Source organism: Simochromis diagramma, unplaced genomic scaffold (genome assembly GCF_900408965.1).
Source record: "Simochromis diagramma unplaced genomic scaffold, fSimDia1.1 OVJJ01000753.1, whole genome shotgun sequence".
NCBI lineage: Eukaryota > Metazoa > Chordata > Actinopteri > Cichliformes > Cichlidae > Simochromis > Simochromis diagramma.
Window position 1 is genome coordinate 964,774 of NW_024387523.1, and position 17,295 is coordinate 982,068.

The 17,295-nt window shown below is 44.1% G+C and overlaps 1 protein-coding gene across 1 annotated transcript in view; it reads left to right on the forward strand.

Moving 5' to 3' along the window:
• Positions 1–14,094, forward strand: part of erf (Ets2 repressor factor) — a 45,129-nt gene extending 31,035 nt beyond the window's left edge. The window contains exons 3-5 of the mRNA XM_040020898.1: positions 5,080–5,192; positions 7,922–8,826; positions 9,054–14,094. Of these exons, the coding sequence (XP_039876832.1) occupies positions 5,080–5,192; positions 7,922–8,826; positions 9,054–9,680 (1,645 nt within the window). The 3' untranslated portion in view covers positions 9,681–14,094. The remainder of the gene's footprint in view (positions 1–5,079; positions 5,193–7,921; positions 8,827–9,053) is intronic.
• Positions 14,095–17,295: the final 3,201 nt, after the last annotated feature.

A 17,295-nucleotide genomic window follows, 5' to 3' on the forward strand; every position in this document is an offset into this window, starting at 1 on the left:
TCTGTTCATTTGAACTTGCAGGTGTTGAAAACAAACTCGAATGATATTTGAAAAATTGGAGCTGAAGAATAGCTTTCATCATAGTTTACCATGAACTGTGCTCTATTTTGCAGTGAGAGACAGCAGACAGACTCTAAACTATGGGGGGAAAAGCTTTTTTTCTTCATAATTCTTTTCAGATTTCTGTTTATTGTTCAGTAATAATTCATCATAAAGACATTTAGCTACATTTCTTACTTAGTTTGAGCTCTTTTTTTTTTAATTTTTCTGCCTTTTTCGTAACTTTGATGTAGATTTTGTTTGATTTTCAACAGTTTGCGAGGTGGAAGAAAAGGAAAAAAAAAACAACTGGTGTGTAGTCGTGATTTGTGCATCTGCGCGGCATGCTGAAACTCCAGGGTGTCAGCCGATTTAGAAACATACACCTTCACCCTCTGCAGAGCACATGTGGGATGCTGCAAATTTTTATTTAGCTTCCAGTCTGTTCTTGTGAACACACACACATCCAGTCACTGGTGTCGCCTCCTGTGTTGTAGGTTGGTGTGGGATATAGTTTGCTATGGTGATGACTAGTTATGCTGCCTCGTCACCACACATACACACACGCGCGCGCTCCTACAAACACACACAAACACTTAACACCTTGTTATATGTCAGCCCTCCTCCAGCCCATCTGTGTTGTTTGTTGCTTAAACTTTATTTTTTCCAACATAACTTCATATGCCTGCATATTTAAAGCGATGCTTTCCAAGCTTGAATTCAGATATCAACACCAGTTTGTTGATCAGAAAGGGACGATGATGATTTTCAAATTAGAATCAAGTATTTATTTTGCAGCATTGGTTGGCTGTTAGTATACCCAACAATAAAGATAACCAGTGCAACACAAGTTGGTGTTTCTGACTCATTTTAACTTCCGTTTGAGGTTGTATGGGTAGGGTGGCTAGCGCGTACACACATCCGCCACAATCCCCTAATCTTTTTTTATTTTATTTTTGCTGACTACTTTTTTGTCGAATGCATTAAGCGAGACAAACAACAAGCACCGCATCGATTCTTTCGAGCTCCGGCGCAGCTAATTGCACCTACGCCGGATAATGCTTGCATTTCAGAAGAAGCAATCGTCTGCATGTTGCTCAATAGTGTCCGAAACAAAAGCTTCATAAAGCTGCGCAGAGCGTATCAGTACAGGAAGTCGCACCCAGGAACGGCAGAGAGTCCGGTCAGTTTTCAAAATAAAAGACTTAGAGCAGACAAAATGTTACGCTTCTGAAATGTCCACATTTCCACCTTCTGATAGTTCTTGTTATTGCACTGTCCTGAAGAGTTTGTAACCCCAACTCGAAGACTAGATCCTCTCTAAAGATTCAATGATGAGGCCATTGAGCCAGGCATTAGGGAAGACATAATGAGAGAGGCTGGGACTAACTAGTTGGCTACCACTGAGCTTGGAAATTAAGAGAGATTCAACCACTTGCAGCCAAATACACAACAAATCCATCACTAAGAAGTCATTGTACATCATAAAGGCTCGGATTTTAATCCCCACTGTAGGAGCATTTCAAGCTTAACATGTTTAAAAGACAATCAGTACTAGCAGTTTTTGGTGAAAGTGTGGTTGCACCAAAGTCAAGTCACCAAACTGTATATTCTTTTTTTAAAGTTAGGTTTTATGAGTAAATGAAGCCATTCTGTTTACCAAATGGCCCAAAATAACAGAACGCACTAACAACTGCTAAGTAAAGCAGCAGACTCATTGCCTTAACTCTGTGCAGGCCAATGGTGCCCATGTGTGCTGTTACCCCCTGCAAAGACCTATTTTGAGCATAGAGGAAAAACCATCTGAAGTGACAACACATCAGGAAATATTTGGCAGCATTGTCCTTTAAGTTCAGTCTGAAACCACTGGGTGATAAACTGGGAGCCCCTTTGATGTCCTCTGTGAACTGAAAGTTATTAAACTTGTTGCTAATACACAAAAACAGACCAAATGTGAGTGTGGGCATTACAGGGCTCTTATCCCCACGAAGGAACTAAGCCACAGAGAATTAACAGTATATTAACAGTCAGTTTGATATCTCAGCAGTTACTTTCTCCCTGCTCTCAGTGTTTCACATCAAGGAGCAGCTGGAGCCAGGCTCTGCTGTGAATGCCTTTTCTGTGGTTTTCTAAACCTTTTTAACAACGAGCTGTTAATTAATTCTGACGTCGTCAGAAGAAAGTCCTCTTCATCTTTGATTGATGCTTCTCGCCGCCTTTTGAAGCAAACACGCGCCGGTACACACATGAACGTTTCTTCATACGGTGCGTGTTATCGAGCGTATGTGTTTTTGGGCTCCTTCATATCTGCATGTGCGTTCGCTGCACAGAAGTCGCATCTGTACGGTCCAAAGTCCTTTCTAGTTTGTTTGAAGGAAGTTCAAAGACCACGAGGCCTCGAGAGAACCGGGGCCCCACGATGTGAGACTGGCTGCCCCATGTTGACTCGGTGCTGTTTGAGATTGTGTATGCGTGTTTCTTTCACACATATGTGCCTGCCCTTTTCCCCGATTTGTTCAAAGTGCCTTCCATTTATCATGTCAGCGAACATTATGTCCACCAGCTTTCACAGCACGCACAGCCCTGATATTATTAAGACCCACACACAGATCCTGCCATTCAATGCTGTGTGTGTGTGTGTGTGTGTGTGTGTGTGTGTGTGTGTGTGTGTGTGTGTGTGTGTGTGTGTGTGTGTGTGTGTGTGTGTGTGTGTGTGTGTGTGTGTGTGTGTGTGTGTGTGTACTGATTTGTTATGAGTTTTTCCACCTCTTTTGTTTGCACTGGGTTTTGCCTGCACGCTCCTGTTAATTTTTCACCTCTACATAGTTCTCAAGTGTGGAAGCAAATAGCAGTACATGCCATTTGATTGTGATTTGACTTCATATTTCAAATCAGCTACTTTACAGAAGGAGGAAGGAAATAAAAAAAACTTTATTGTTGTGAGGCTGAAGGCTTGCACAAAAGATTTAAGCATCCACCAAAATCTTTATTTTTCTTAACGCAAGGTTTAATTTACAGAGGTTTAATACGTAATTTGATTTATTAAATGGCCAACGAGTAGAAGAAAGGTAATACTGATTCATTGCCTAGTCGCACCCTGAGAGGCGTGTGCACCCAAAGCACTAACTAAAGTATTTCTTCTTAACACCTTTTATTGTTAAGTTACTCTGATGCATAAAGGACAGTAAAGCTGTGTGGAAATGAGCCGTCGTTTGGCAGCTCCGTCAAAGTAAACTGACAGAAAAAGCTTCTTTCAGCTGCTCCCTAATTCACATGATTTCTCTATAGATTTTTATCCTTACACAAACCCAACGGGATTTAGGAAACCTAAAATGATGTGTCACACATTAATTTAGATTTTTAAAGATGTCCTGATACATAAAACCTGAGCGTTGAAAGGTGGTGTCCCTTGTTTTTCACCTTTTTCTGTTTTCCCTCTAGTTTGCTGTGCATGTCGGTAGTTTTTGTTGTTGGCTTGCCTGTTTTCTGCCTGCGTCGTATGTTTGAGCCTTTGTGCCTGTTGTATATCTGCCTGTAGTGCTGTGTGTGTGTGTGTCTGCGTTACATCTGCGTGGGCGTGCGTAGCAGTCGGCTGTCAGAAGAGGCCCTCCACTCATTGAGTCGCTGAGGGGCTGGGTGAGCTCCTGTTTCACTCACGGTTGTTCTCACTTGTTCCAGACTCCTCTGACTAATGCTCACACAGGAGCAGCTTCATTATTACCACTAATATTACATCCATGATTATTGGCTTTCTGTCACTTGCAGCGTGACTCATTGATTGGAGGAATATTTCACTTTGCAGTTACATCACTGCACAGTTAATATAAACGTATTGCGGCTGTTTCAACTGCACGTGTTTGGCTCTTGGGTTATGTATGCATGTTATTTGTCCACAAATAAACTATTGATCTTTCTACGTGAACGGTTATATATGGATCAATGGCCGCATTAGAGGCAGGCACACAAGCAAAATACTCGTAGCGTTTTATATTCAGCCACCTCCGACGCCGGAGAGCAGCTCAATACAATTTATTAACACTAAGAGGCTTATTTTTAGCTCTGTATTCACAGAAATCCATATTTCTCTCTTAATATGTAACCACTGAGCTCATCTGCACATGATGCCTCCGATAATGATGAACAGCTTCTTAGATTTCTCACATTGAAGTGACCGGTCACAGCTGAATGAGAGACACTGATGCCCAAGTTTTTTGTAAAGAAATATGAATGTAGTTTGTTCCCGAGGCTATCGGTGAGTCACAGGGAGCCATTTTATCGTCTTTCAGAGCTCGCTATTCACTCCTCTGCATCGCTGTGTGTATTGACGATGACTAATACAGCCTTACTAATGGAGCCGCCTGGGTAAGACGGAGTCTGAACGGCTGTCTCACTTCCTTAAGTAATCCCAGAGAGAGCTGGAATTTAACTGCGAACAGCTTGTTTAATTGTCTGCTGTACACTGAGCAGTGTAAAGCTACGACGCAGGGAGCGCTCTGAACAGCCACACATTGGGCTTATTGTTTGTCGGTTTGATTTAACATGGCCAAAAACGCCAATTCTGTAACATTAAGCATGAAAATCAACATTAAACATGAAAGTCTTGGTAAGTTGAAAGCCTGTTTGTGACCCTGAGGTTGAATGCAGCGGCTGTTCGTGTTTTATGTTCCTGTAGTTTGTTTTTTTTTCTCCTTATTTTAAGAGCTGAAAATCTTGTAATGACTCTAAACATCTTTCCGCTCATTTTACACCACTATGCACAACTTCTAGAAGACAGCTGAGCTTTGATTTGGTTTTAATATCCACAAAGGGGCTGCAGACTTAGTGTTTCTGATATACAGGCAAACATGTTGGCTAACGAGTGAGTTATCACTGGTGTCTTATCGTTCTGTGGCAGCTCAGCGCTGTGCTTATCCGTGCTTTCACACTCCTTTAAATGCGAGACTACAACAAAAGCGGCCACTATCAAAGTTTTACTACATGTTACTTAAGATATGTTAGCGTGCTGGGACATAACATTGTTTTTTGTCATTCTCTCTTCAGATACTACTACAACAAGAGGATCCTACACAAGACCAAAGGGAAGAGATTCACCTACAAGTTCAACTTCAACAAGCTAGTGCTGGTCAATTACCCCTTCATCGACATGGGCTCTGGTACGTTCACATCACTTTTAATTCAACCACAGGGTTGTTCCTGGCTCGGCAGGTCCACATGTAAGGAGTCTGTTACCGTGCTTAACTGAAGTGATGTTATATTTTTCCCATCTGATAAGAAAAAAAGCATTTTACGTTTTGAGTAAAGCGAGCTTTGGGAAAACTTTTTTATTTTGGTGGAAAGCCAAAACGTCTTTCATTAGCACCACAAAAAAGTGATTTTCAGTCAAGGTGGGGGCTGTGGGAGGTTGGAGACACTTTACGAGGTGAACTTTAGTCTTAAAACACACGCTAGTCTGGGAATAAATCCCTACCTGATGGCCTCTTTCCCCACCAACTCCACCTCCTTTTTTCCCCTCGTTTTCTTTTTTCTTTTCTTTTCCTTTTTTTTGGATTTCTACTTAAAGTTAAAAATTCTCATCATGTTTTGATAATTTAAGCTGATAATCCTGTTAAATAATTAATTAAATTACCATAATCGATCAGATTAATTATTACTATGTTATTATCCTAGCTGTGCATCCCCACATGTGCTCTTTTCTTGTACACATGCTTTCTCAGCTGCTGCAGCAGGAATTTCCAATAAATGAACTTTACTTGATGGCAGGAGGAGAAATTCTTAAGTTTTGCAGGAGCAGTTGGGCATTAACGTGTTTTTGACGTGGCAAAAGAAACTGCAGCTCCCGGGGAGGCGGTGTTTGCTCCCACCGAGCCTCCGCTCTGACAGGTTTACAGCAATCAGCGACTAGCTGAGTTCATCACTGTGTTGTAGAGCTTGCGAATGTGGTGCTGAGACCTGCTACAATTCCTGCATCCGGCACATTTTCGAGCTCACAGGCTGCCCCAGCACCCCTTCTAACACTTCACTGACACCACCTCCTGTTGCAGTCTCTGCACCTTGTTTATGTAGTAGGATGTTATCCTTACCTGTTGGTTAATTTGGCGACAACCTTGAGGGTTCACCAGGTATCATGTCGGTGAATATCTGCTCTTCTCGTACACTCATGGATGCTCAGCTCATCTCGTCTGAGCTTGGTTAGCTCACGTAGTTATCTGGATTTTATCTCGATTTATACTCCGGGCCCTTAAGCAGGATTTTGGGTGCTCAGAATACTGAAAACAGAGATAATTTCCATTTATTTAGTGACATATAAAGATAAAGGGCTCGAGCTGAACATGGGGCATGTTTAAGAGTGTTATTAAAAATAGTTTTCAAGTGTCTGTGATTTAAATAAACGTGGCTTGTTGGCTCACCTTCTGACAGCTACTGCGAAATATGACTCGCATAGTTTTTTGTTGTTTTTTTTTTTTATACAAAACCGTTTTTAGGTGTCGATTTTTCTCTTATTTCTCAGTAAAGATACCAGCAACGCGTTTGCCATGAACAGAAGATTATATTCTACTGCAAATCTAAATCTTTTTCTTTTCATTGCCCTGACTTTGGTTTGAAATCGGAGAAAGAATGCTTTTAAAGCCAACAAAGCCCAAAAGAGTGTATATAACAGACATTCAAATATTATTGTCTGAGAAAGTTTCCAGTCTGTGCGGTGGGGGGCCTCACTAATTTACTCGCCAAAGACAAATATTGTAGGTAAAGACTCGAACGTACTAATCCACCCTGCCTTGGTTACAGATGACGTTCACTGAATTTAATTTAATTTTTTTTTTCTTTTAGTCTGAGCTGGATGCCATCCTAGTGAAACGTACAGCGTGCAAAATTTGTGCGCGCACGCCTGAGTGTGCCACGTCCCAGCTTCGCCCCGGTCTCGAAGCCGACTCTCGTTCTGGTCCCGGCCACCCAGTGTAAACACAGCCCATATGGAGCGTTAGATCCCGGGTGACATAAGTGCAGCACGAAACTTTAATTATAGCCTCCGTGTGATGTGGCCCACACACTGACATGTTGTGATATGATGGTTTCATGCGACGGTTGCACGCACGCCCACGTCAATCTGGATCGATTGGTGAGCACAGACGCGGCGAACATACATGCACGCATGCAGTTTTTCTCTCTGCGCTCGTCATCGCTGACACACATGGCAGATGTGCTCAGAAACCTCACTCAGCAGCTCTGGAGGGGAAAAAAAAAAAACAGAAGAGCCCAACCCATGTTTGTGATGGCAGTAAGAGCAACTTTTCCAATATTTAATTCTGGCACGTGCTCGGATGCCAAGAATTTATTGCAGTGCCACAGTCTCCCTGGCGAGGAGAGGGAGAGGAGGAGGGGGAGCGAAGGAGAAGGGAACTTGTGGCTTAGTGTGTAACCCGCTGTTTTTTTGTGTGTGTGTGTGTGCGCCTGTGACCCTCTGGTTAAAATAAAACCTCCTGTCATTAGTGACTTTTCCCATTCTCTTCAGGTTCAGAGGGTAGTTTGTGGAAATTTTAGAAATGTAAAAATCTAAAATAAGTCAGCTCGATGTTTCAGCCAGTGTTTTACGAGCTAGACTGAGGTAACTTAGTTTTCCCAATCCTCCCTGGGCCTGTCTTCAGATAGTCCACAGTGCTTTCATATTACTCCTGTGCATCCATTCAGCAGCTTCCAGTGAAATTCAGAGGTTTTTTAAATCACATTATTTACATGAAAGCTCGAACATGGCCTGTTTCAGTAGCACACCTGCTAAAGATCTTATTCTGGCATTCGCTCTTATTTTTAATCCAGTTCACAGACGAAAGGATGCATATGTAAAACTTGGTGACATCTGTTTGATTTTTGCTGTCCTTCCTCACAGGCCGAGGAGTCCCCCAGAGTGCTCCGCCCGTGCCGTCCGGAGGCACCCACTTCCGTTTTCCCCCCTCCACACCATCCGAGGTCCTCTCATCCACAGAGGAGCTGCGCAGCCCGGGAATGTTCAGCAGCGTGGGCCGCCGCATGGCCCGCGGCTCCGTGAGCGACTGCAGCGACGGCACCTCCACCAACTCTGAGCTGGAGGAGGCTGTGGGTGCAGAGGACAGGGTTGGGGGTCCTGAGAGAGCTTTCAGGAGTCTCCTTCCCCCCCGCATGCCTCATGAGTCTCTGTTCAGGGTCTACGGTGGAGCCCCAAATCCTGGGCTCCCCAGACCTGCTCCCAGAGTCCACCCAGAGCCTCTGTCCCCATTCCCCATCTCACCCCTACCCGGCTCTGGAGGTCTGCTGGCCCCAACTCTCTCCCCAGCCCTGTCTATGACCCCCACCCCTCACCTCTCTTACACCCCGTCCCCCTCCATGTCGTCCCCCATGTTGGGCTCCCACTTCTCCTTCAACCCGGAGGACATGAAGCACTACCTACAGGCTCATACCCAGTCCGTCTACAACTACCACCTCAGCCCCCGAGCATTCCTCCACTACCCCAATATCGTCATCCCACAGCCCCACCGCCCCACCCCCGAGAAACCGGCCGCTGCACATCACCTCCACGGCCCACCCATGCCGCTCTCTCATTCCCTCAGTCAGCAGCCCGGAGGCGGAGAGGAAGGACACCAGCATCCATCGCCATTCAAGTTCAAGCTGCAGCCACCTCCGCTCGGACGCAAGCAGAGGGAAGCGGGAAGCTCAATGGCCGCTTCTTCCTCCTCCTCTTCCAGCCAGTCCTCCTCGTTTACAGGGTCCAGTCAGATGACCAATTCTCTGCTGAGCAGAGGGCCGCCTAATATCAAGGTGAGTCTCCAAGCACACATGCATGAGCCAAAACTGAGTTTGCATCACATCTCGTAAGACTGAAGGTGCAACTTTGTGTCCAGAAATTTCAGCCCGGCAAATCCACAAAAGTTACAAATATCTCTGAAATATCCTCTTCAGCTGGGTCGCATTACAGCTTTATGTCATTTAGCTCAAACTGTTTAATGTGTCACCAGAAATATATTTAAGAAATTCTTTCTCTCCAGGTGGAGCCCATTTCAGACATAGAGTCAGAAGAAGATGTGGAGGTGACCGACATCAGCGAGGAAGATGAAAAGAATCATAACGATGAGGACAATGAAGGCGATATCTTCACACCGACAGCTGGCCACAACAATCACCATCAGCTAAACAACCATCACCAGGCTAACGGAAACAGCAGCAGCCCCTCTGCTCCTCTTCCTCAGAACAATAACCCAGACGATGACCCCGACGATGAGGTCTTCAAGACCCCCGCCACGCCTCCTATCGGTGGGGGTGGTGGCCTGGCCTTCCCTCTGATCAGTCTGAAGAGCGAGCCGGGGAGCCAAGCCGCTCCCATCAGCCCCGGAGGCACGCGCTGCATCCCGCTGAAACTTCGCTTCAAGCGCCGCTGGAGCAAAGACCAGAAGATGGAGGCGGACGGAGAGAGGGACGAGGCAGAGGACAAGAAAGTGCGGGCTGAAGGCGAGGAGGAGGCGGAGAGAAGAGGAAGCGAGGTGGAGAACGGAGGAGGACGAGGAGAGGGGGTTATTTTGGGGCTAATGCTGCCGCCGCCTCCCACCCAGCGCAGAGCGAGCTCGGAGCTGCAGAGGGCCACAGCGCAGCTGTCTCTGGAGAACTCCGGCTGCTGAGCTCCACGCGTGCACAGGATCTGACTTGGAGACAAGACCTCGGATAGTCTCGTCGGTCCTCGCCAGCAGCAGTAAACGTAGCAGGATTTGATTTGACGCAAGAGTTCGTTTGATGCTAAAATGGAGACAAACGCTTAAAGGTTTAATGCGCTTTGATTTAGCTCTTCAGCTTCTATGTGAACATGCGTGTGTATCATATGCAGGAATGTGTGTTTTTGTGCAATAATTCGAGGAGTCGTTGGTCTCTTTTTTTCTCGTACACTTCTTAAATTGCAGAACAAAATATTTTCCTTCATATGAAACACCAACATGTTCAAATAGAGAGAAACATTTGGCGGCTTTGTTTCCGTTTTCGCATCGTCACGTCTTTTGGCGGTCAGTACTGTCAGCAGGTAGCTGCTCGGCATTATGATGTATGTAAAAGCTTGTGTTGCCTCTAATGTACAGTAAGGCGAGACGCCTCGCATCTCACCAGATGCGGTGGACGCAGTCTCTCCTGTGACTCGAACACTAAGAGATAACCAAACTTAGATTGTACATGGATTTTTGCCCACTTCTATTTCTTTTAACATTAGAGCTCTGCAGAGAGGGCGTCTGCTCTTTAATATCCATTTGCACACTGCCTCATCCATCCCTCCACACCCTCACAGTGCCAGTAAGGTCTGCCATGGTTCCCCCCACATCGCATCTGTGCCCAGATTACGTCTTTGATGGGATTAATGGGTCCTTCTTCTGGAACTCTGAGACAAAATACAAGGGTGCAAAGATCCAGGTTGTAAGAAAGTAGAATACCCCTCTCTCCTTTGTACTCACCATAACAGACAGTTCCTGATTTTAAAAAAGGAAAAAAAAAAAAGACTTTTAACCGCCCTGATAGAGATTATAGAAGTGCCTCTCTGTCTGCACCCGTCACCTTGCAGTTCCTTACAGGACGGAGAGCTGCGAGCTAAAAAAGAGCCGACCTCGCTCCGAAGGATCTTACGGACTTGAGGTGATTAGAAAGAGCTCAGCAATCAGCGGGGACACCACGGGACTGAGGGGCCTCCTCGTCCTCGGCTCGTTCGCTGTACAGACAAGAGATGAACGAAGCTGAAAAAGAGAGGACTGTTTTCCTGACCCGTCGCACAAGATTGTTTGCAAATTAATTCGACGTTGTACAGCAAAAAGCATCCGGGTCTGGGAAGAGAGCGGCGGATATTTCTCTCCAATTTTCTCTTCGGTTGTTGCGGAAATGAGGAAGCATCCACTAGCAAGGCTGTAATTACACACACTCCCACAGAAACAAGTGTGTGTGTGTGTTTGTGGACCCAAAGCTGGTGCACTAACCTCGAGGATACAGAGGGTTTCTCTGCTTTTTATGTCCCTGCGTGACTTCGCACAATCACAGAGGGGTTTTTGGAGGTTTGATGGCGTCTGATTTAAAAACTCTCGTCTGCATTCCCCTGATTTGTTTTTAGGACTTCTGTCAAAGGACGTTTGTGCCTCTTGAGGACGTGGACAGTATTTTAGGGCATTTTTGCAGTGATCTGAGGGCTTTCTGTGTTTTGGATATAATCTGTTCACGTGATGTTTTGTTTTTGTATTTGAGAAGCAGCGATTCGTCTAACGGCGGGGTGGGTGGGCGAACAAGAACGGGAACCATGAAATGAATGTCGAGCATCAAGGTTAACTCAGGCAAACCTTCACTGAGATGTTGCTATAACAGCTCATTTTTATGTCGTTTTATTCAGAGTTTTAAACAGAAATGTGCCCGTTTTAAAGAACAACAGGTAGATTGTGCCTTTTTTTTTTCTTTTTCGAGTTTTATTGACCTACCCCCGGCTTAATGTTTTATCTCACACACTCACAGAGTACCACCATGCCTTCTGCTTTTGTAAAAGATACAGAATAAGTAAATCTACACATATATATTTTATTCAAATATATATTGAATTCAAATATTATATTTCAATATGGTCATTTGATACAAATCAGGAGAATCCTACTATTTTTAATGGTAAAGATGTGTGTGTATATACTCTAATGGGCATATTATTACCAGTATAATTCAGCCTTTGCCTTCTCACCCTTGCCTTCTCTTTGACCGTTGAGCTGCAGCGACAAAAGGCCACTGGTATCAGAGTTTTATATTTATATTGTTCAAAAAAACGGGGGGGAAGCAGTTATTGTGTATTCAGGGGACGGAGGGTGTGACTTGGAGAAAGGAGTGAACTTTTAACCCGGTGGTTCTCGAACTTAAAAGTTCACACCTCACACTTTTTCTTTTTCCTTATCAAACTTTCAGGCATCACATTTGTTCGTTTTAGTTCCACTTCATGTTCCACAGTTTGAGACCTGCTGATTTAACCTGACCTGGGTTAACTCATTATGACTCTGTTATCTGGTGTGTTTGTTTTAATGCCTGCGGAGTGGCAGCTGGGTGGAGTTTAACCACCGCAACACGGAGTCGGTCACAAGGAAGGCAAATTTAGGAGGGGTTGTCCTCCCGTTTGCTCGCTCTCCGCCCGCCTCAAACTTAAAAATCAGCTTAAAAGAGATGAAGGTTGCAAAACAGGGAGCGGGGAACGGGCTCGTGTGTTCAGGGCTCTTTCTGATTGGACGGCACAGGTATTCAGCTTCATGTCGCCACATGAGGTCAGCAGGGCCACAGCTGTGATAGGACTGGACTTTGACTGAGGATTCGAAGCTTTGTGTGTCTGTGCTGATCTGAAGCCTACACACACACAGAGCTTCTACACAAGCGCGCGCGCGCGCGCGCGCACACACACACACACACTACGATGGTTAGCGAGGCTTTACTGTGGCTACAATAAAGGGAAACATGACATCACACCTGACATCAGACGCCTCCGCAGTCTTTTGGCACTGCCATAGAAACTGCAGCCAATCACACGCAGCGAGGAAACTGCATCAGTAAACCTCAGGGCAGAGTGGAGAGAGAGAGGGACTTCCCATAATCTGACTCGCTCATTCTTGTCTGTGTGTGTGTGGTTTCTATGGTTAAGCCGTTTATATATACACACACACACACACACACACACACACACACACACACACACACACACACACACACACACACACACACACACACACACACACACACAGCTTTTTAGCCCAGTCTGCAGAGAGTCTTGGTGCAGGTTTTAGTCCTGTTTGTCCAACCAGCTCCAGTCTCAATCCATGTCCTAAACCAATCATCAGCTGTCTCCATCAGGCACGTGGTACGTGTCCACAGGGGTGTTTTGGACACACTTTTGAAGTTGATGAGCAAAAATCCCACCAGCTCTGATGAAGGACCCTGACAGCGTAGAGTCTGCATATCTGCTCACATGCATACATTTACCTAAAGACAGAGCACCTCCGGCTTTCTCCCTTCATTGCGTACAGCCTAGCGGGATTGCCTGGAGCTTGATTTGCTCTCACAGGTGTCACATTGCACCGGGCACCCCTGATTTGTTTAAAGCAGCCTCATCCTGGTGTCATTTGGAAATGACACCACCTTTGGCACCAGAAACACCTGTGGCCTCATTTTCAGGGCTCTTCTCTCGAGCAGTGTTGCGCTCTTAAATCCCACTCCTCCTTAAATTTGATTGGTCAGAGAGAGAGGTCACAGTGATGGGAAAAACCTACACCGTAAACTCTGAGGGGACTTCAAGGACAGATGTAGCAGTTAACACGAGTCTGGTAGAGGAAAATAAAAACACCCGAACTGTTACACCTGTGCTGCCTTACCTGACAACAGAATAACAGTTTCCCACCAGCTTCACATTTTCACTCCTCAGCCTCATCAGTGCTGTTCTTACCATTTTTCTTCTGTATTATTTCAGACGTATTACTGTTACTCTTGTAATTATTATCTTATTAACATTAATAATTTTTTTAAAATTGCATTGTATCCTCTCGCCACGACCCGGCCTCTTCTCCATTAATTCCTGGTTTTCTGTGAGTTTGCGCTCTTTCCGTAACTAGTCGGCTTCAGTGCAGTCTTTATTTTTTATTATTTTTCTTTTAATTACGCTGATTTTATAACCGTGTTACCGTGGACAGGAGCGGGGTCACATTAACCCCCCCACGTGCTCTACAGCGAGGGGGTCAGAAACGGTCATTTTCATTTTATGATGATGTGTATATATATTTTCCCTTTTCTTTTTCTTTTTTTTTTTTTTGGAGGACTCTGTAAGAAAACAAAGAGCATTGTACTGTTTAACCATTTCATTATTTGCAACGTGTCCCCCTGTGTTTTCACTCGGGTCTCTGTCTCTCCTCTCATGTCCACCTCAGCGGTGAGCGCTCACTCCAGAGGACAGACGGAGACTTTTTTTTTTTTTTTATGTCATGGAGGATCCACATGTACTTCTGTTTCACTGCTATCTGTTCATCTTCATTTGTAATTAAATAATAATCAGGGTTCATTAAAAAAAGGTCAGTTTCTGTCTTTATTTCATGTTTCTGCCACTGAAAACACAATGGGGAGTTTGTTTACGGACTTTGATGTTAGCTGGAGTTTGAATTCAGGAAAATTTTAAATTTACTGACATTTTTTGTAGATATTTTGACTGTAGAGGAGTAAAATATACCCAGATACCTGGTTTGTTGTACTATTATCTAATCTTTTCAGTAAAAATACACATTTAGAGTGGTAGATGCTCATGTAAAGTATATCCAAAAACCCTATTTTGGTAAGGGGCAGGCAATCCATGGAGTAGGCTTAGGAAGTAGGTGACCTGACGGTGCTTCCTTTTGTCAGAGGTGCTGCACTGTTGTCCAAATAAGCATCATTTTAAACTGTTAATCATGCAAAGCTACTGTAGTTGAGTGTAAATTTTTATGATTGCCGCCCCCTTTTTTTAAGGTTGGGATAAAGCAGTGATTCTAAGGCATTTTATACTATATTGTTAAAAAAAAAACACTGCACAAGCACTTTGCAACAGTGGGAAGGAAGAACGCCCTTTTAACAGGAAGGAACCTTCAGCACAGCCAGGCTCAGGGAGGGTTGAGAAAACAGACATGCTGCAGTGGCACATAAACTCGTCTGGTGTTGTGCTTTGTAGCGTACAGTCGCTACAAAGATGGCTAGCACCTAGTCATCCACAATTTCATCATTAGATGGTAAGCCTCGTGCTCACTATCTGATGATAAAGTTTACATTGTACAGATACAGAACTTATAACACCTCTCAGGGGCACATGTCTATGATTCAGTTCCTTATAAAGATCATTATGCTATTGAGATCTGGAGACTGGCTAGGACACTCCATGACCTTAATGTGCTTCTTCAGCCACTCCTTTGTTGCCTTGGTGGTATGCTTTGGGTCACAGTCATGCTGGAAGATCCAAACACAGCCCATCTTCAGTACTGAGGGAAGGAGGTTCTCGTTGAAGATTTTACAGTACATGGCCCCTAAATGCAGTGAAGTCGTTTTGTGCTCTTAACAAAAACATAAAGCCAAACCGTAATGCTTCCACCTCTGTGCTTGACTGTGGGGATGGTGTTCTTTGGGTCATACTCAGCACTTTCTCCCAAGCGTTATCAGAATCATTTAGGCCCGGGGTGGGGAACTCCAGGCCTCAAGGGCTGGAGTCCTGCAGATTTTAGATCTCACCCTGGGTCAGCACACCTGAATCAAATGATTAGTTCATTACCTGGAATTTTAAGACATGCTGAGGAAGTAATTTAGCCTTTTAAATCAGCTCTGTTGGATCAAGAACACGTCTAAAACCTGCAGGACACCGGCCCTAATAATCCATTTAAAATGGTCCAAAAGGCTTCAGCATCCCAATTTAGTAGAGGCTTCACTTAGTTATTTTGCTGCTAATGGTCTAGTTAAAAAAATCAAACTGCGCAAATGTTACAGAGGTAGAAACTATTCAAAGAGAACAAGTCCTCCCCTTGTGTCAGCTGTAAGCATGTTTACTTCTGCTGTTTACCTGGATTGACTCACTTTTGTAACGAGCCTCAGGTGGCCATTAAAGACACTGCAGTCAGGCTCTTCACGTGGGCTTTGTTTTTCATCCCTGGAGGTTTCTGCTGGGCTCAAACCTGGTCTGCAAATGTTTCTCTGCTGTTCTGAACAGATGTTAAACTTGAACATGTAGCGGCTGGAATAACAGAAAATGTCTGATTCGTCTTCACAGTCAGGTCTTTTAACATTTTCTAGATAATTAATGAACAGATAACGAATATAATCATTAGCGACATCCTGATTGGCTGTTAAAAGAGAATTTGAAGCCGCTTGCCAGCTTTTACTCACTCGCTGACGTGTGCCAAACTATTACTGAGTCAGATCGTTTTGTTTTCAGCAACCTGCAGCCTCTGAACGCTTCGTGACTCAACCGATGTCAACAGCAAGTTAAGTGCTTTGTACTCGTCTAAGTCTCTGCACATTTTATGAAAGAAAGCCATCCATTCCCACTTCTTTTCGCTGTAGGCCTGCAACACTGATTAAAACCAGTGTTTTTGTGAGTTCAGGTGCAGAAAGGTCTTTAAAACAAAGATGTTAAATTAGGATTCTGGTGAAACCAGGGCGTTAGTGCAATGACAGGAATGAGTCAAACATCCTGTTTATTGCTTTTCATTTATGTTTTTTTCCATTAAATTTCAGTATGAGTGCAGCAGCAGTGCACATGGCCAGCATTAGTCATGACTGCCCTGAGAGTTTTAATAATTATGATGCTAATCGTGTCCCAAATGACACCTCGGTGATCCGCCCACCTCATGTTTTCACTCCTGCCGACATGGAAGTTCTAATTACTCACCCGACTGGCAAATCTCTCTCATAGCCCGGTGTGGGCTTATCTTTCTGCTGTGCCTTTTCGTGATTTGAATCAGAGTAACGTTTGTGCCACCTCACAAATTTTGGGTGCACTTTGCTCTGCGGCAGCAGTGTGGGTTCAAGTAAAAGGTCAGAATTCACTTTCTTACTTTCAGATCACTTTCAGGCTTTAGTTCTTGAGATTCAAACAGAAAGATGTTGATAACAGCGCAGTTTTTGAATACAATGCCAAAGCTAAGGCTGAATATTTCTTTGTCCAGTGCAAAGTTAGAAAATAATATTATTCGAGTCCCTTAAAAAAACTTTTTACCTATAAAACCATAAATATTGGATTTACCGTAATTGAGGCTAAAAAACTCAGACCTGACACTAAAGAGTCAAAGACTAGTACTTCCTGACTTTTGAAAAAAGAGACTTAAATTACTAAAAGATGATCAACCCTAGTTTGACAGTTTCCAATTTGATAAAGAAGAACGGTGTATGAAAAAGCATTCAGTAAGAAAAAATGTAGTTTTATTGCTTTTTTGTAATTGATTGTAAGACAAAATATAAATATGAAGTAGATCTAAAAACCAGGTATATTAAAGTGACGTGAAATGTTTAGTGTTTCCACTTTTCTGGGCTTTAACCCAAAGGTTTTCCACCATGACTCACATTTTGACTCAAATAAAGCATCATTATGTTTAAGTATACAGTCACTAAAAGAAACATATAGCCTAAAGAGCTGTTTTCTCTCACCTGTTTGTGTAGCTACCACTCTCCAACCATTAAAAACTGCCTCTCCCAGTGTTTCACTCCTGGTTTCTTTAGTAAAACTCTGGCTCCCCCTGCTGTCTGAAGTCA